Raw genomic sequence first — 21,715 nt, forward strand, 5'->3', positions numbered from 1 at the left:
ATCACAAAGCTATTAAGGCTAGGTCCTTGTTACATTACAGAATAAAATGCTGGGCATTACATTTTAGCAGGTGATCTACAGTACCAATGTTCACTATAATACAGGTCGAGTATCCCGTATCCGAATATCCGTTATCCGAATTATTCCGAAATACGGACATTCCAGAAAGTGAAAATTTTTTTTTTTTTTTGCTAAAAACTCACTGGGGACATTTGTAACAGCATCACTGGGGACATGATATGTAACTGGCACTATATATGTGCAAGACCATGATTGCTTGGCATTCAAATTCAGTGCTGAGATAGTACACACATTTTGTTTCACGTTTTGAAACCTTGTTTTTTGAACAATTAAAATATATTTATGTGTATTTTATGTGGTAATAAAATATATTTGTGTGTATATTATGTGTTTATACAGCATAAATGCAAGATACTTCAAAATACATCATTGAAATATTAAAATATTCCGAAATACGGAATAATCCGTTATCCAAAATTCTCCTGGTCCCGAGCATTTTGGATAAGGGATACTCAACCTGTACTATAAACATGGTATGCAGGATGCCAATAAAAACAATGTGATGCCAACGTTTGCTGATGCAGAAGCAGTTTTGCCCAATAAACATATTCTTCTCTCTCTGACCAGACATTAATATTCATCAGTCTGAATCTGCACAAAGTGTCATGGAAGTAGCTCTTTCCAGCAAGTACAGGTTGAGTATCCCGTATCCAAAATGCTCGGGACCAGGAGAATTTTGGATAACGGATTAGTCCGTATTTCGGAATATTTTAATTTTTCAATGATGTATTTTGAAGTATCTTGCATGTTTGCTGTATAAACACATAAAATAAACACAAATATATTTTATTACCACATAAAATACACAGAAATATATTTTATTTGTTCAAAAAACAAGGTTTCAAAACATGAAACAAAATTTGTGTACTATTTCAGATATTGAATTTGAATGCCAAGCAATCATTGTCTTGCACATATATAGTGCCAGTTACATATCATGTCCTCAGTAGTGCTGTTACAAATGTCCCCAGTGAGTTTTTAGCAAAAAAAAAAAAAATTTTTCACTTTCTGAAAAGTATGGTTTTCGGAATAATTCGGATAACGGATATTCGGATACGGGATACTCAACCTGTATTAATTTATACCTTCTGCATTATAATAGGTGAAGGAAGGTCATACGGTTATTTAAGCTACTACTATCCATTTTACACTGAGACTTTTTTTTTAATGCTAGCAATGGGAAGACTAATTGTCATTATCAATATGTAAAGTCAATGATTTTGCTATTTCTCTAATTGATAGTGTCTGCCAGGGCCGGTGCTAGGGTGTCCGGCGCCCTCCTGCAAACCATACATTTTGCGCCCTTTCACATTGCCATTGCAACAAGCTGCAGCCCGATTGTGGGAGTGTATGCAACATGTGATCCTATGGAGGATCTCTGGTTCATGTACATGTATGCATACACCATCTCAGTGCTGTGTCTCAAAATGTTGCAGGCACTAAAGGTGCCCATATAAGCTGCGAGAATCTAATGCGTTATGGGCTAGATCGCATTGCACGGCATGCATGCAATCTGTGTGTGATGCAATCCAAAATCATTGCAGCGTGAATGGCCACCTTTAGGCACATAACCCAGCCCATTATTTAATAAGTGTCTAAATTAATATAAAAACATCTACAATTATTAAAATTTTTTTTATAAACATGTATAATAAAAGACTGTTCTTTTGCTGTTTAATTCTTGTGCAATCCCTCCTCTTCTATCTGCCTAGGCAGGAAGCTGAGGACGCCTTTACACCCCTCTCGTGACTGAGGGGGAAAGGAGGGGAGAGAAGGAGGAGATGGAAGAAGAGGGGAGGAGATAGAGGGGATGGAGTTTTGAGGACTGGCAGCGGCACTGGCACAGCACACTGAGAAGCGGGAAGGAAGGGGAGGCGGCACTGCTGCCTGTTCGTCATTTGATGACAGCTGACAGGCGCAGGGAGCAATGGGTAGGGGCGGATCCGGACATGACATGTCAACCAGGCATTCACAGACAGAGCTGTGAGGAAGAGGGGGCAGGTCGCAGGAGGAGGACAGTGTGTGCGCGCGGTGCAGGCAGCTGCTCAGCCTCTCCATACTGCCGCCTGCTTGTCAGACAGGCGCTGCGGGCGGCGTGCAGGAGGCAGTGACAGTGAGGGCTGAGGCAGGTTTAGCAGAGCAGGGAGGGAGAAAGCACCTTTTCAGCATGGCGCCTCCCTGCTTTGCAGGAGCTGCTGAGTGGGTAGCGCCGGCCCTGGTGTCTGCTCTTTTCTTTTGAAAAACCAACCAATTATATACATGAGAAATGGTTCCAAATTCTCTCTGTTATCTGTGTGTATTTATCAAATATTAACTGTTTTATTAGTTTAACACCAGATGGTGTAAGCGAACACTTGTTATTGGGCCTGATTCAGACATGGATGATATTGCACACCCGCAGGAAAGCAGCTGTTCAGTACCAAGTAAAAAAATTAAATTGGTGAGGGGGATGGCACTACATCAGCATAATCATAGATGGTTTAAATACTTATCTAGCGTTGTAGTCGAGGTTCCTTCTTTCCTGTTGTTAATAGAACCTCGTCGAATATGTGAAAACAAGAAAAAAAAAGGGGGGGGGGGTGTATTTAGGGGGGAGTTCTCGCTGATCCACCAAAAAATAATGTTTGTCCCAGATATATCGATGTTCATACCTCACTTACATAATTTAATGAGGTTAGACCTATCTGGGTATCTTTTATTCTAGTTGATGGACGTTTTCTATTGTCCGTTAGGCGTACCTTACTCACATCTATCTATGTCATATCATTCATATCATGGTATCTTTTGGGTGGCATACTGGTAGTCACGGTTAGATATGTAGATTCATGTTCATAGTAGTATCTTTGTCTTTGTGGCAAAACTTATTTATTTGGACATACAAGAATAAAATAATGTGTAAGATATGCTTTAAAAAAAGAAATTAAAATAAAATGGCTTTTTTCTGGTAGAGGGCACAGGTACAACACTGCGGACCAGTTTCACAATAACTGCACTCAAAAAGCTTTTCTCCTACCTTACTCCCAGGGAGCGTTGCGATATCAACATCTGCCAGAAAAAAAGTGAAGCAACTCCTCCGGCCGACGCGTTTCTAGATCAAAGTCTTGCTTTACTTTTTTTCTGGCAGATGTTGGTATTGCGATGCTCCCCGGGAGTAAGGTAGGACAGAAGCTTTTTGAGTGCAGAAATGATTGCTTAGCATTCAAATTCAGTATTTGAGATTGCACATAAACTTTGTTTCATGTTTTGAAACCTTGTTTTAGGCACAAATAAAATATATTTGTGTGTATTTCATGTGTTTACTGTGTTTGTACAACATAAATGCAAGATATCTCAAAATACATCATTGAAATATTAAAATATTCTGAAATTTGGATTAATCCGTTGTCCAAAATTATTTTGATCCCGAGCATTTTGGATAAGGGATACTCAAACTGTACTTAGTTACAGCCTTGACAAGATTACTATTAAATAACAATATTAGAACCTATCTTGATGACTTTCTTTTCCACATTTTGCTTAGTTACTCACTGATTTCAGTAACTTAAATAACTTCTGTTCTCAATGTCAGCAGAACATGAATATTTATAGGCTTGTCTGACAAAGGGAAGATGCAATGCTTCATTTTTCTTTCTGAAGCTGTGAATCAGTAGTATTGTAATGTCTGCTTTTATGTTCCTGTCTAAGGAAAAATCATAGCTATATAATGTTCTATAGGTTTTAGGCAGTGACTGCTCTGAGCACATAGTACAGGGGGTTGGGAGGCTAATCACATGTAAACATACATGTTATGATGTATGTAATATATTCTATGGTAATGACCTTTTTGTCTTGCCCGCCCCATTTATTAATTTGTGACTTTGCAGTGACAGGGGGGTCCTAATGATGAGAATAGTCTGGCTCTACCCCCATCACCAGTCAACTTCATGTCTTCTCCGGGTTCACCTGGGGAGCAGATTAAGAACGTAGGCGGGTATGCTAATCTTGCCAGATATTCCAGTATGCAAATCTGCATAACAGCTAGACCTGGATACAATTCCGGCATTTGTTACCTAATGGCATTTGCAATATGACTTCATTAATCAGAATGACTAGATAGCATTTTTTGTTTAGTCCCATAAACAGCATATTTAACATCATTAGGCACAATCCTATGAATTGTAATTATGCTGTACCTCTCTGCTATTACCCAGTCTCATTTCATACTTCGGTGTTATTAAATGTAAACCACATTTAATGATTCTGGTAATACAGGTTGAGTATCCCGTATCCGAGTATCCGTTATCCGAATTATTCCGAAAACCATACATTCCAGAAAGTGCAAAAAAAATATTTTTTTTGCTAAAAACTCACTGGGGACATTTATAACAGCATCACTGGGGACATGATATGTAACTGGCACTATATATGTGCAAGACAATGATTGCTTGGCATTCAAATTCAATATCTGAGATAGTACACAAATTTTGTTTCATGTTTTGAAACCTTGTTTTTTGAACAAATAAAATATATTTGTGTGTATTTTATGTGGTAATAAAATATATTTGTGTGTATTTTATGTGTTTATACAGCAAACATGCAAGATACTTCAAAATACATAATTGAAATATTAAAATATTCCGAAATACGGAATAATCCGTTATCCAAAATTCTCCTGGTACCGAGCATTTTGGATACGGGATACTCAACCTGTATATAAATATTGGATTATATAAATATCTAATAATAATAATAATAATAATAATAATAATTGTATTATTATTAATAATATTAAAATAATAATAATAATATGAACATACAATGGATAGTGAGTGAATGCAATCTACCTGCATGCTACATTTTTCCATAGATGCTCCTCTTTATACATTTTAATGCAATTAAAAAGATTGCATGAATAGAAAGCTTTTTGTGTGTGCTACATTTTATTATTTTATTATTTTATTTTTATCTATATACTGTGTGCATTTTTAAAAGCATTATAACTACATTGGCAAATGATGTATGTGTATTTAGATATGGTGATGTTATTGCATAAATTATACATGAATTGTCACTTTCTAAACCCAAGTAGCTTTTAGCTGGCAACTATGATGCTTGCCAGTATTCTAAATGGCATTTCCATTGCCCTGAACTAAACCAGGTTAAAATCTAAAGCTGTTTTCTTTTCTGTTCCAGACATTTTAGGTATCAAGGACCTTTCCAGCTGAAAGGAAATGGCTTTGGAAAACAATACCCATCGCAGTTATTCAATTATACCATGCTTCATCTTTGTGGAGGTAAGTGTGACGTTTAGATCTGAAACGGCAAGGTTGCTATGGTTACAGTTGCGGATCAGCAAACAAGTCACTGCAAAGCTTCATACACATTTTATATCAACTAGATTTCATTGTTATTACATTGCAAGTGTCACTGAAAAATCGTATATGTACTGTAACAGCTGGAAGACTATTCTCCAGGAGGTATATACATCTGTACAGTACAGTACAGGTTAGAATTTTAACTTGCAAAATGTTATTTAAAAAAAAATCTGTTTTTTGTTAAGAGGCTCATTAAAGTGAATAAGGAAACTATTTGTAAGCATTCAATGAGACAAAGTGGTTCTGTAGATCAATAAAAGTGCAGTTACACAGAAAATCAATAGGAGTTAAGAAGAGCAACCGCACGGATAATTAAACAACACTCATGCACATCTGTGGCAATGCCTTTTACTAATGACTTAATTGCATGCTCTTGTAATCAACACCAGGGCGTATATTCACACTAGTGTGGGGAAGGTGTTGGAGTCAGCTTGTGCCATCTACATGAGTGTGTCTAGCAGTGACAGAACAGACTTAACTTTAATTTGCCATTGCTATCCTGACATGGGGTTAATTCTGGTTCATGGTGATCACTTGTCACTGGTGGGTAAGGCGATGTTTATGGTCTGTGCATATTCGCTTATGCACATTTGCAGGTCTTCACTGCAGGCGGCCTCGGAGACTTGCATAGTCTCCGAGGCACACGCAGCAGGGGTGGGGCGTGCTGGAGGTGGCCAGGGGGCGTTCGCATGCCTTACGGGGGCAAAAAATGCAGGGTCTCCACTTGCAAATGGGGACTGCTACCTGCTTTCTGGGGGCGGGAGGCTGACCTCACCGAATGTCAGCTGCCCGCCCTGTTCTCGGGGCAGGGCACCGCTAATCTGAGTCACCAGAGAGTGACTTAGATTAGCGAGCACTACTGAAATCATTTCATGGTTGGCGACCATCGAATGATTTTGGGTCCCCGCGCAAGGCTGCAAATGGATGTTTATGCAAAACATCCAATCACAATGCTGCAGGGAAATTAGTTGACTAGCTAGGGGCGGGCGTTCGTATGGGCGGCCTGCGGAGTAACATGGCTTGCAAAAACAGCGAACTAGTGTTGCTTTGCGAGCCAACCAGAATCAGTCCCATGGTGTATTACTAAAAGAACAATCATTGTGGTCGGCTGCAATAATATTTATTACATTACATCTTCATATGGTGTAATCATATAGCATTACTGCCTCACAGCGCTGAGGTCATGGGTTCAATACCCACCATGGCCCTAACTGTGCAGAGTTTGCATATACTCCCCGTGCTTGTGTGGGTTTCCTCCGGGTACTCCGGTTTCCTCCCACTATCCAAAAATATGCTAGTAGGCTAATTGGCTCCCAACAAAATTAACCCTAGAATGTCTGTGTGCGCGCGTGGTAGGGAATATAGAGTGTAAGCTCCACTGGGGCAGGGACTGATGCGAATGTTCAACTATACTCTGTAAAGCGCTGTGTAATATGTGTGCGCTATATAAGAAACTGTTAATAAATATATATATAGTAAACTATATTTCCTGCAAAGACCACTAATTGGACAGTGACCTCTTAAACTTATTTTATACTAAGCTGAGAACCTGGCTTATTGCTAGGGCAATAACCTGGTTCCAACCCAGATTGCAACCAGGGTTATTACTGGGTCCGACCCAGGTAGGCTGCAGTTTAGAAGGCAGACCCAGATCATTGATGACCCGGGTCATGCTGAAAAGTTCTGTCTCAGTAGTAATTGGATATGATGTCAGGCACTATTGAAATATTCCATATTCTCTTCATTTACTTCAATGTCATGCTTTAAAGCACATAATGCATTTTTTTTAAATAGCTAATTTTAATTGATTTTACCAGTGGGATTTAAAATTGTATTCATAGCAAAACCTAGTGGGTATATTTTCAACCCAGAATGACGGGAGGTATGTTTCATTAAATGGGTGCTGCGTGCATTGATATTACCTATTAATGAAACCAGGCTTATTACAATAGGGCACACAGTGCAACAGTCTTGCAGGGTTACTGGTAACAGCATTATCAGTGGTACACACACAGTTTTACATAGCGGTGGACTTTTGTGGTAGCCGTGTGTAGTGATATAGAGTCACACCTGAGGAGCACTCAACACAGTGATGTGACCTGGGATGCTCATGTGCAATGACATCACCCTGCCATGGTCAATGTACAGGCAGAGAAAAGTAACTGTGCAGGAGCATTATTCTCTCAGAATGCGCCTGCCACTGGTATGGGTGTCAGCAAAAATAGGAATGATTGAGATTATATAAAAGGATTATACAGAGCATTCTAGCACTCTTGAGTACTAGAAATGCCCCATAGGCAAACAACAAAAAAACGAAATCAATTAATTCCAATAGAGCATGCTAGATTGTAAACTCAACATAATTGCACTCATCCTAGTTACAGATATGTTCTCATACACCTTTGCTGCAGTGATGAGAATCCGCTCCTCTTTGCGCACCAGGTTGGATGAGAATCTTCTAGTGAAAGGTGACTTTTTTGCTTGTTTTTTCTGAAAATTCATCTTAGTCCAAACACAAGACAAGACTGTTCTACTGTGCCTAATAATATAGCCCACGGGCCTAGAACCCGACCTACAGGGGCCCCAGGCCTATCGCCAGGCAAATTGGGGCCTTGGGCCAGGAGGGCCCACCTAAGTTACCCATGGGCCTAATGCCCAAAATATCAGGGAACTCAGAGGGGCCACAAGCCTGAAAGGCCCAACTTATATGGACCAGGGCCTAGAGGCCTGATAATAATGCCCACGGGCCGAGAAAGCCAGACTGATGTGCCCACAGCCCGGAAGTGCCTGGCTTTACCCACGTGCCTAGTGCCCGAACACCTGTTCATCTAATGAGGGGGGTAGGTGGCCTTAGGGCCATCTACCTGGCATTGGAAGAGGCCGCGGTGGGGGGGGGGCTTAATCAGCTCGAATGCTTCCCACCCCCGCAGGTCTCTCCATGGGCAGCTGCCATCTTCTTTCTTCTGCCGCTGGCCTGTCCTGGCCAGCAGCACCACCACTTCTCTTCGGCGAGATGGCACCAGAGATCTTCCTTCTTGACTCCGGTGTCTTCTGGCCTCTTTAGTGGCCACCGGAGCGGTTCTCTCTGACACCATCTTCTGCGCCATCCTCCGGTGTCTGTCAATCATCTTCCGGTGTGGCTAAAAAGCCACTTAGGAGCGCTGGTTCGATATTCCGAGTATCTATATAATCATAGATCTTTGGCTTATTGCCTTACTGCTTCCAATTTCTCAGTAAAAAGTAGATAATAGCAATAAAATTGCTTAGGTAGTCACAACAACTGAACACCTTTGCAGTCCCTTTTTAAGAGGAAGTGAACCTCAAACCACAATGTACAAGAAAATGTCTATAGGTAACCCATAGGCATTTATCAGAGGCGCAAAGGTATTCGGTACAATATTTAAATAATTTGTGAATTCTTTTTATGTAGAAAGTCTAAGAATTTATTAAATAAAAAATTCATAAAAAACATTCTTTGAAGTGCACTTTATAATATTATACAATAGACAATACAAGACAAACAACATATAACATATATTGTGGCATAAGCTAATAATTAGAAGCAGATATTGGCTCAAATTAATTTTCTAGGTACTTATATAATGCAATGAGGTAGTATCAGGAACAATGTCCTTCATAATTACCAGTCCCGCATCTATGTGATTTTGTGTCTCCAATGGCCGTGAAGGTATATTTTTCTGGGTTATTTGTATCGAATGTGGTGTTGTCCTGTAGTAATATTCCTCCTCTGTTTACCAGAATTACACTCCAGATGGTATGGAGATTAAGGTCTGTGTCCACAAGGAGTTACGGGAACAGGCTGTATGGGCAGCAATATTATTATCTGCGGGTATCTGGAACGTGCAGCTAAAAATGCATTTCTCCACCTTTAATCTCAGCGGCTTCCTCACATTAGCTGCAACTAGCTCTGTCTCCATTTCTTATACGCGTCCTCTTTGTGCAGTTAGTACGAGCCCCTCTTCTGGGTTGCGATGCACGCCTCAATTTCATCTGCCTTTTTTATTGGCTTCCCACGGCCATCTTTAATTTTGCACTCCGAGCCTCGTTTTCAGACTTACATCGTGCGGCCTCATTATAGTCCTTTCGAGTGTACTAATAAAGTTATTTTTATGAGTTTCTTTCTAGCGGCCATCTTCATTATGCTCCTCAAGCCTCATTTTCAAGTTGTATATATAATAATGGGCCTTATTCTGATCGGTGCGGCCAGATCCGAATATGCGGCCAGGACCGTGCGTGCGAAACCCCGCCTTCCGTACGGATCGCCAACTCCGTCCGTACGCGGTAAGAAGCTGGCCGAACGGGCCGCACATGTATTTTTCATGGAATACGCCTCCTCCATCTCAGGGAACCTCCCCCATCATTCGATGGTCACAGACCATCGAATGCAGGACCGAGTGGTCCACCAGCTCCCGCAACCTCAGACCACACGGACATTTTTCCGTGCAAAAGCAGGGTTCTGGGCGGGCAGCTGACATCCGGCGATGTCATATGTCCGCCCCCTACACGTGCGTCACGGCCGCATTACCATGCGTACGCCCAGCGTTTGCATGGGAACGCCCATGAAACGCGGGGCGTATGCATATGGTAATGTGCCCAAATAGCCTTTTACGCCCCTCTCCACCCCCTGTTCGGAGTGTTCACATTTCATGCGGGATTTGGCCGTACGCCCCGCTCGCACATGCGCAGAGACGCCTCTGCACATGCGCAGACACAAAACATCGGCGGCGCGAACGCACGCGGATATTACCGCACCAACCAGAATAAGGGCCAATGTGTCTTTGTCGAGGCCATCTTTATTATGCGTTCAAAATATATTTCTCCATGTTTACCCTATAGAGCCAAGCCTCTTTTATATATATTTTCCAAATCTCAATTTGGATCCATATCACCTCTTCCTTTATAAATATGCCCTTAAGATCTGTGCCAATATTCTGCCTGTGCCACACTTACATAACATACAAAATTATAAAAAATAAAAACATGAAATCCTAAAAATCTTATTGATATAATTCCTGTTACTATAATTCTTGTTATCTTTTTGCTACCATATTATCATTCTTACTATTAATATTTATATCATAATTCTTATATCTTTTATCATTATCATAAGCCTTCATTATAATAAACATATTCTCAACCTATCACATTTAATGCTTCCAATTGCTTGTCTATTTGGTTAAAGGAACAAACCTTTACATTATTAAAATGTATGTATTATTATATTACTATAGTGTTCATTATACAGCCAGAGGAATATATCCTACTCAAGAACTTAATACTAAGGTAGTATCACATCTATATCACCCAATCTCAACAGTGGGTGCTCTTAGATCTACATCTTATATGTTATTCAAACATCTTCCGGAGTGCTTCCGCACTCTGCCGATGGCGGACTCTTCTCTTCCACCTCCTGGCAGCTTGTGACGTCAGACACCCGGGGCGAGGCTGAGTATGGCGCGGCAAGTGATGATTGGCTCGCCACAGCTGTCTCCCATTGGCTCCCGATTCAGGAGCCCTAATTGGCTCCTGAATGGCAGGAGATTCAAGCTGCTGCGAGGGGCGCTTTGGATTGGCGGCTGAATTGGTGCCAATTTCAAAATGCCGCTTCGTTCCCCATCATCCCCGCCGCTCCTTTGCTCCCCACCACTTCACCGCAGGTACTGTGGGCACAGGGATCAGACAGCTGATCCCTGTGCTGGTGGGAGCTGTGTCCTGTGCAGGACACAGCTCCATCACCCTATGTTGCAGCTGCTGCTCCAGTGCTGGGAGACAGGGGAACTGTCCTAGCACTGGGGCACATTCCTGCACCACATTATAGCAATCGCAGCTTTTTCCCAATACAAATTCTGTTCTTCTCTGTGTGTAAACTCGCACACAATATGCAAGTGTCGCATATCACTTTAATCAGCACCGTCTCACTGTGCATCCTAGTATCATTGTGCAAGTAAGATGCTTTCTGCATTTTCAGCAAATAAGGTATCACTGATAGAGCCATTACTATTAGAGCCTGTAACCAGATGGACTTTTTCCATCGACCGAGTGGTATAGAATAGGGTATAGTTTTTTTTTTTTACTGCCAACAACCACCTGTTACTGTCACCTTTTATTCATAACAGATTTGGGGCCTGATTCTGGTTCACTTGCAAAAGCAAATTCTTTCTGTAATAGACAAAACTATGTACACTGCAGGAAGAGTTAGGTTTGGGTGGGGTTTGGACTTCAAACTGATATCTACTGTATATTGCAGTGTAAAAATAAATCAGTCATATAAAGAGAAGAGAAAAGAATGTCCTTTTTGTTAGGTGCACCTTGAAGAGTAAGACTCTTTAAAATATAACTTTTAATTATTTATTCATAAAAGGCTGCGAAATTTAAAAACCATATAACAACACAAGGGTGGGGATACACACATAAAATTGGGGGTGGCAGGCAGGTGTTTGCTGACAATATTTATTGGTCTTTTATTAGTATTGCGTGAAAGAGCAGTTCAGCAGGTGACTTCCACCTGATTACTGTCACACGTAATAGCAGAATGTGACTCTGCTGACAGAATCCAGGTATATGTCATGCACACAGGAGACTCCTACTACCTGCTACTCAACACGATGTGCTGTAAAGATGCCGTGTTTATACTAATCGCAGGCAATACTGTAGCTGTGGTAACACTGATTCAGAAAGGTGTATCTGCTCCGTGTAGATACTGGAGAGATCTCGACACCCGTGAAACAGTGGAGAGTAAGCTAATAATATTGATAGAGGTAACCCTGGGGTGACTATATCGCCAAATATCTGCCGTACGGGCATGTACACCTCCAGGAGATTATCTCATTGTAAGAGACGGTAGAGACCCAGTAGGGGTAACTCTAATATCAGCACATCAGTGGGTAGAAGCCCTGATAAGGGCTTTGGAGTCTACACACACTGCTAACACATCAATCAAAATGCATAATATGAAAAATAATAAAACAGCAAAACAGAACTGCCTGCACACCGCTAGCCGGCACGCGCTTCGCAGTTAAGCTTCCTCAGGGCCAACCTGCCCGAAGACTTGTGAGGGTTTAAGTACTGGATGTGTATTGATAGGACCAATCACAGCACTGCTTGATTTGGCGCCAAAAAACGCTATTTCAACCTAGTATCCAATCACCGTCAGTTGTGACGCCCACCTCTATAGTATCAGTTAAAGACTCCTATGTGTCATAACCCCAGTAGCCTATGAGAATCCGGTATCTGCGGGTGTGTATTGCCGCGATCACGTCATGACGCATGTGCGTCTCCGACGTTTCTGCAGGGTGCTTGTATACAATTGGTGAGTTAATGACTCCTCTGTGTCATAACCCATGTGGCCTATGAGAATCCAGTATCTGCGGGTGTGTATTGCCGCGATCACGTCATGACGCATGTGCGTCTCCGACGTGTTTGCAGGGTGCTTGTATACAATTGGTAACCATAGTAACCAGCCGTCCGAGTGTGTGGACAGGCTGAGCCACTCACCGTCCGGTGTAACCGCTCATCTCCTGAGTGTTAATGCACTGCTCATCTGTGCCAACGGAGGTCAGAGATGACCTGTGGGAGTCCGATGTCTGCGGGTGTATATGTGCGGGTGTATATGTGCGTAGTCCCGTCATGGCGCCTATACGTCTCCGATGAGTTTGTATACCCCTCGTTTCCATGGCAACCCGCTGTCCCAGTACGTGGACAAGCTGAGCCAGTAGTATTATAGAGTGGGCGTGAGTATATCATGACGGGTCCCTCTGGACCAATAGTAATGAATGCGGGGCGTGTCCAGACGAATCTGTCAGAGTGTCATCCGAACGGCTGTTTAAATTAATGCAATACATTTTTAGATGTAAATAAAGACGTGTATAATAGTATCATGAGGTAGCTATCGTGTGTGTTAGCATTGGATGTCCATGAGGTGTGTCATTACACATTCTACACCCTATTATGAAACACTCGTACTCATGTATACTTGTGGCCACTCTGCGTCCCATATATTCATAGTCTATGATGGAACTGACAGCTGTCAAATTAACTTATTCACATAATTATAAACATGTGATATGGATGGACACATTGGATAAAGTGCTAATGGTAAAAAATGGCTCCCTTACCACGGACCTCTTCAGAAAGGAAACCGCAACAAATTCACTTCTGCATAGCACCAGCTCCCACTATCCACCTGTCATTAAAGGACTCCCCAAGGGAGAATTCCTTAGGACAAAAAGGAACTGCTCCAAGGAGGAGACTTACAAGAAAAGAGCCAAGGAATTGAGCTCACGCCTAACAGACAGGGGTTATAGTAAAAGAAGCATAAAAAAGGCTTTTAGGGATACACATGACTATAACAGAGAACATCTTCTGGTTCCTAAGAAACCCAAAAGCGCAGACACAGAAGACAATTCGGTACGCTTCATTGGCACATTTTGCCAAGAGTGGAGACAGCTGCAGAATATTCTTGACAGACACATTCATGTCCTTAAAACTGATCCAGATTTGGCAGATATCCTGGAAGACAGAGTCCAGCTGAGTTGGAGAAGGAGCAGAAACCTTCAGGATATCCTTGTCCAAAGCCACATGGACAAGATAAACAAATCTACACAACAGAGGACAGGTTCATTTAAATGCGGGTCCTGCAAAGCCTGCACATCCATGGTTTCAAAACAGGAATATATAGATAGATACGGACATACTAATAAGATCAAACAATACATCAACTGTAATACAATAGGAGTGGTGTACAACTTGGAGTGTCCATGCCACAAACATTATATTGGCAAAACAAAAAGACCTCTGAAGAAAAGAATCTTGGAACATCTTGCAAGTATTAGGAACGCAGAGAAAGACAAACGGGCAATGAAGGTCCTGACTCCCATTGCCAGACACTTTTACAAATACCATCAAAGCCAATCGGTGGGACTACGTGCCTACGGCATGCTACAGGTCGACCTAGGCATCAGGAGAGGTGACCTTGACACAGAGCTTTTAAAACGTGAAACCCGTATGATATTCATGATGGATACCATGGTACCCAAGGGTTTGAACGAGGAGAACAGTTACTCTGCATTTCTCTGAAACAATGTCCCCAGACTTTCTTCCTCTCATGTCCAACAATATCAGTCGAAGACTGAGACCGCTCCAATAACAAATCTTCACGGATCTAAAATTACTTACCTTATTTAGTGACCATATACCCTCAGACACAAATACATAGCTCAACACCATATTTGATTTCATGTGTCCTGAACCATACCTAACTATGAGTTACATCACTGCATTATATAATATTATAATATTTATATATTATCCTCCTCTGGAGATTGTCAGTGTCCTATTATTACCCATATAGCTGTTCATTATTGACATTCCTTGGATATACTTATAACACGCACTCACTACCCTCTTCTCTACTATATACGATCACAATACAACCCCATGATGGGAATTATGAGACCAGTTTGACCGGTAGCCATCATTATAAATTTTCATAAATTTTATTCAATTGAACTTAAAACTATTATTAGAATCTTAGGACTGCCAACCATTCCAATTATTCTTGGAGACACAAGACTGTCAATGTCACAGTTGTAATACTGGTGTCATCCGGATCATCAGCCACGTCCCTCTCCTTTTTCATGTTCACTTACCTGGTAGTTATGTCTATCTCACCTCATAGGAGTTCACAACATAAACCCCTATATGGCGGGAATACGACCAGTGTGGTCAGGATCAGTATAAAATAATATAAACCCTATGCATCAATTTCCTCACCTACACATGATCCAAAAGTCGTTTATTCACTGTTGACTCACCTGTTCACCTGCTTGCCATTTTGACTTTTATTTTCACTTTTTCACTATTGCTGTGCCCAGCTAGAATAAATCTTTTTGGTAATATACTTAACTCTTGTGTTCACAATGTACAACGTATTATCACATGTTCACAGGGATACAATTACTATCACTGTATACACCCATTGTATTCTGTATATAGGTCGACACATACTGTAATACACATGTCGACCAGCATCACGTCGCACTCTCCTTCTCTCTTCTTTTCCCCCCCTTTTTTTACCATTAGCACTTTATCCAATGTGTCCATCCATATCACATGTTTATAATTATGTGAATAAGTTAATTTGACAGCTGTCAGTTCCATCATAGACTATGAATATATGGGACGCAGAGTGGCCACAAGTATACATGAGTACGAGTGTTTCATAATAGGGTGTAGAATGTGTAATGACACACCTCATGGACATCCAATGCTAACACACACGATAGCTACCTCATGATACTATTATACACGTCTTTATTTACATCTAAAAATGTATTGCATTAATTTAAACAGCCGTTCGGATGACACTCTGACAGATTCGTCTGGACACGCCCCGCATTCATTACTATTGGTCCAGAGGGACCCGTCATGATATACTCACGCCCACTCTATAATACTACTGGCTCAGCTTGTCCACGTACTGGGACAGCGGGTTGCCATGGAAACGAGGGGTATACAAACTCATCGGAGACGTATAGGCGCCATGACGGGACTACGCACATATACACCCGCACATATACACCCGCAGACATCGGACTCCCACAGGTCATCTCTGACCTCCGTTGGCACAGATGAGCAGTGCATTAACACTCAGGAGATGAGCGGTTACACCGGAAGGTGAGTGGCTCAGCCTGTCCACACACTCGGACGGCTGGTTACTATGGTTACCAATTGTATACAAGCACCCTGCAAACACGTCGGAGACGCACATGCATCATGACGTGATCGCGGCAATACACACCCGCAGATACTGGATTCTCATAGGCTACTGGGGTTATGACACATAGGAGTCTTTAACTGATACTATAGAGGTGGGCGTCACAACTGACGGTGATTGGATACTAGGTTGAAATAGCATTTTTTGGCGCCAAATCAAGCAGTGCTGTGATTGGTCCTATCAATACACATCCAGTACTTAAACCCTCACAAGTCTTCAGGCAGGTTGGCCCTGAGGAAGCTTAACTGCGAAGCGCGTGCCGGCTAGCGGTGTGCAGGCAGTTCTGTTTTGCTGTTTTATTATTTTTCATATTATGCATTTTGATTGATGTGTTAGCAGTGTGTGTAGACTCCAAAGCCCTTATCAGGGCTTCTACCCACTGATGTGCTGATATTAGAGTTACCCCTACTGGGTCTCTACCGTCTCTTACAATGAGATAATCTCCTGGAGGTGTACATGCCCGTACGGCAGATATTTGGCGATATAGTCACCCCAGGGTTACCTCTATCAATATTATTAGCTTACTCTCCACTGTTTCACGGGTGTCGAGATCTCTCCAGTATCTACACGGAGCAGATACACCTTTCTGAATCAGTGTTACCACAGCTACAGTATTGCCTGCGATTAGTATAAACACGGCATCTTTACAGCACATCGTGTTGAGTAGCAGGTAGTAGGAGTCTCCTGTGTGCAGGACATATACCTGGATTCTGTCAGCAGAGTCACATTCTGCTATTACGTGTGACAGTAATCAGGTGGAAGTCACCTGCTGAACTGCTCTTTCACGCAATACTAATAAAAGACCAATAAATATTGTCAGCAAACACCTGCCTGCCGCCCCCAATTTTATGTGTGTATCCCCACCCTTGTGTTGTTATATGGTTTTTAAATTTCGCAGCCTTTTATGAATAAATAATTAAAAGTTATATTTTAAAGAGTCTTACTCTTCAAGGTGCACCTAACAAAAAGGACATTCTTTTCTCTTCTCTTTATATGTCTATAAATCATGTCCTAAGGTAGCACACCCCTATAAAACGTATTTCATATTATTACACAGGGGTCCTCTCCATACTCAGTCTTGTGCGATCACCCCAAAACTCTCCCCTTTTCCTAAAATAAATCAGCCAGTATTTACTCTGCACAGAAATAAAACAACACGCATTTACATTTTCCCCACCTGCAGTGCACATGGTTTTGTCCATTAGAGAAAGAATTTACTATTGAAAGTGAACTACAGTAGAATCAGGCCCTTAGTTGCTTCCACCACCAGGAATTCTTACTGGATGTGTGGCTGGAATTTATGCTAAAGCTCCTCCTGTTTGGTGGATGACTATTTCCTCCTAACCAGCATTCTGTGTATTAGAAATACTTGAGAATTCAGGAGCAGCAAGGTTCTGTTATGAAACACCTGGACCTGCAAGCAGCAAGCAGAATCTGGGGGATTCACAAGGCTGCAAATGTAGCAGCCTTGCGAGTTAACCAGAATAAGTTCCTTAGAGTTTGGCAAAGTCATCGGTACTTAGGATGCCACCGGGTCTTAGTACTTAGGCCTATAGGGACTAAACATAATGAACGGATGATAATAGGGGTATTGGCTTAAAAACAAGATATAACTAGGCTGAGGCAGGAATGAGGTGACCAAATATGGCAGCAGTGCCGCCACAAGCTGTATTGATTACCCATGGCCACTGAATGTATATGGGGCAGAAGTAGTTCACATTAGAAAGGGATGGGGGTGTGATATCAGAAGAAAGCCAAAAACTGTATAACAGTGCTGAGAAATGGGACAACCAAATTTAATATATCAATGTGTCCAAATATTAAAAGAATGATCATACAGGTATAATAAAGAATTTAAAAACAGTATGCTGTACAGTACATTCTGCAATAAAAATCAAAAGTGACAATTAAAACTAGTAGAATGTAAAAAATAAGTAAAGTATAAAGAAATATAATGCAGTACAGTTTCATATATATTTACTCCATGCATTACTTTTCTAACTTATTAATTCACCATTTCTCTCCGATTTAGCAGCCGGCTTCTCTATTTATATACAGTACTGTCAGATGTATTGGGCAGTCCTTTAAATGTTATTGTTGAGGTTAGTATTTTTAGTTGTGATAGTACTTTCCACTATTGCATTTATTTGTAATCCAAAATAGAATGCCTTTTAGTTTGGTGGAGAATGTCAGTTTCCTATAGTTAGTAGGCATAATAGTAATCAGTCTGGTTTCACTAGTTTTGGCCACATTAGTAACAGGTACCTGTTTTGGTTTATTGCAAACCTTTTGTGTGCACTTCAGCTCTCCGTGTCTCCCAGCTGCTGGTGCTTTTAGCCGAAAAAGCAGCTATCTCCAGAGTCCATAGATCCAGATCCTAAGGAATTTCTTTAGCTGGAATGCTTAAAAAGTTGAGGGGTTAATTACGCTCTAAGATGTGTAAAAAAATGAAGCTCTTCCCCACCTTATCTTAATCTCAGCGGCTTCCTCAGAGATCATGCAGGTGATATTGGAAATCAACAGAAAGCGTATTAGAACAGGCAACGTGAAGCACAATGGTACAGCAAGGCACACACAACAAAAGCAGACCAGGAGCTCAAGAGTATTGTAACTGGACAAGATAGCTAAACACTAATGCATAAATCTTACACAAAGGGAAATTTCACCTAAGGCGCTGCAAACCTTAAAGCTGCATATCAAACTTAAAAAGAGGTCACCGGACCACTGATAACTGTAGAGCAAAAAAGGAAAAGTCTCACATGCGCTAAAAAGTAAAGTCCTGAAATATCACAAGCTATACATGTCAGGGAAGTACAGGGCTGGGTGCCTTTTAACACCCACAAAGAACAGTGTGAGGCTTCCAGAGAGACCAGCATCCTAATGCCAGTAATAGATTGCAACTGTAAAGCTGCACATACAAATGGCATTCCCGGCTGCCAGACAACAGCTGGTATCAAGATCCACCAAACCCGCCCAATGTTCCGGCTGCCTATCAACCATTTGAACAGTCAGCCCATAAGGTTGGTATACCATAGTGTCCTAGTCACCTAGTAAAGGCTTGGACTCATTGCAAGGATGAGCTCCGACAGCAGCTCATGAGAGATGCATAGATAATTCAACTGGGATCAACTCAGAACTCAATATGTGTGTGTTCCGATTTACTCTAACGCGTAAATAGTGTAAGTATGGATTTATCCAGATTTTTTTTATTTGGCTATCCAAAACATGTGACCACCAGATAGCCAATAAGATGCTGTCTTTGAGATCTGAGTAAATCCAAGTAAATCTGGTCTTTCACAATTAAAACGTTTGCGCTGGTGATCACAGGATTCAATGGAGTTGTCTTCTAGAAGCAATAACTGAATTTGCTTATTTTTTCTCTAAAATTTTACATTGATACCTATTGTTATATTTTATACAAATACTAATTTAAATTGTTACATTCATATTGCATTTTTAATGTATTACTTATGGCAATACAATGTCACAACTTATATTTTAGTTACACAATGTAATTTCTTCCAAGCTAAAAATCATATTAATATGTATCCCTTGACTGTGCTGAACATTAATCTGTTTCTAGTCGATGAGATTAACAGCTAGAATTTGTAACATAGCACAAGCTTGTTGCCAAAATATCTGTAATTAAATAAAGTCAATTTACTGTTATATCTCTTGCAGCAAAGATTCAGGCTTGTATGAGAAAATATAGAAAGTATACACTGTATATATATATATATTTATTTTCAATTATACAACTGTGCACAAAAGTACTGCGGACTGACCATTAAAGAGATTTACTGTAGTTGCAGACAGCTTGTAAAAGTGGAATGTATTTCCACTAAATTTCTCATAGTACTGTAGATGTGCAGTCACTGTAGCTCTGATCAAGTGCACATACAGTAACAGGCAGTATATCAGCTTTTGGTACTTCTAGTTAGGTCCAAACAAAGGAGCAGCTGCAGACCTTGAAATGTCTTCTACTTTTATGACATGATTGTTTAAGGCACTTTATCCAGTGATATTGAAATCATACCTTTGCTAGTATTTATTGTACTGCTAGCAAAATCATGTTCAGTATGAGAATGGAATCTATAGGTAGCTCCTCAGTGGTAAACGCAGAATTTTTAGAGGGGGGTTCCAAATGTAATCCAAAGTCTCCCGCTCTGCAGCTCATTGGAGTAAGTACGGGTGTTTGGGGAGTGGTAACAGCCCTGAAAATTTTTTATACACTGGATACAGTATGGAATACTGTATTAATATTTAACAGTACAGATGGTCAGGTAGTATAGGCTGTTTCAAACATTTAAATAAGATAAGTGGTCAGGAAAAGGTTACACATGCCATCATAAATAAATAAATACACAGACATAATAGAACCAGTACTGCACTTTCTAAGCTCACATTCTCCCATCCCATGGTAAGGCTCCTGTCTCTTCTTCCTGGCAGCTACTCTCTGGTCTATTGTGATGTTTGAGTGCTCAGATCCACACACACACACACACACACACACACAGCAAACTTGGTAGAAGAAGCTACTCCCACAGGGCATGTGCCGCAGCTCTGCTTTGTTCCTTACTCTGATGTGGTGGCAGCTCTATTGATCATATATACACCAGCTATTGTTGTCATAATTTAAGGCACTTGCCAAGAGGAGGGGGGTTTCTGAACAACCTGACCCCCCCCCCCCCCGTGTTTTCCTATGGTCCTGTCACCCCCTTACCCTCCTAAAGATTTGTAATTGGAGCATTTGATGTACACTATTGCCACCGCAGATGCCAATGTGTACACACAGTAAATATATGCAAATTATATATACAAGTTTAAGCTAACTTGTATATAGTGCAGCAACTTCACAATTTGCTAAATTATCTAATGACTGCCTGTGTACTGTATGTCAGCCGCATGGCTCATGCACGGCCACAAATAATGACACAATTCCTGAACGTTAGGTAGTTTGAACACAGTAGTCACATTTTGACTAACAGGAAGCTAGCATTTCTTGGGGAAAAACTGCCTTTTTTCTGGGTGTGGTTGAAATAATGCTGGCAGTGACCACTCTCAGCCTGTCTCAGTCGCAAAATTGTGGAAGGGCCAAACTTACTCACATTTGTACAGACTTGAAAGATCATTTGTTGGTTCGTGAATTGTGCCATCATTTGTGAGTTTATCATGAATAGTGATCCATTGCAATCTAGCAAGGGGCATCTTCTCGCGGTCCTTTGCAAATTTGCAGATCAGCGATCAAGTCTGAATTGGGCCTGTAGGTACAGCTGCATACAGTATTTTCAGGTGCATGTTTTTTTAATTTAGCTTACACACACTTGCAGTAAACTGTGTTCCATCAATAATTTTGACATTCTAGATCAGGGGTAGGCAAGTAATTTTTAATGGAGTACGGATATTTCTAATTATTTTCATCGAGGTCCACAAAATCAAATATCTGTAATGTAATTAATTACAAGGTTTTATTTTGGTGCTGAAA

General features: G+C 41.1%; 1 protein-coding gene across 1 annotated transcript in view; it reads left to right on the plus strand.

Annotated features, from left to right (window-relative positions):
* The window catches only part of PLPPR1 (phospholipid phosphatase related 1), a 173,004-nt gene that overhangs the window by 87,305 nt on the left and 63,984 nt on the right, over window positions 1-21,715 (plus strand). The window contains exon 2 of the mRNA XM_083183883.1: window positions 5,254-5,354. Coding sequence (XP_083040009.1) covers window positions 5,292-5,354 — 63 coding nt within the window. The 5' untranslated portion in view covers window positions 5,254-5,291. The remainder of the gene's footprint in view (window positions 1-5,253; window positions 5,355-21,715) is intronic.

This window comes from Crinia signifera, chromosome 1, assembly GCF_055691185.1.
Source record: "Crinia signifera chromosome 1, ASM5569118v1, whole genome shotgun sequence".
In the NCBI taxonomy this organism is placed as follows: domain Eukaryota; kingdom Metazoa; phylum Chordata; class Amphibia; order Anura; family Myobatrachidae; genus Crinia; species Crinia signifera.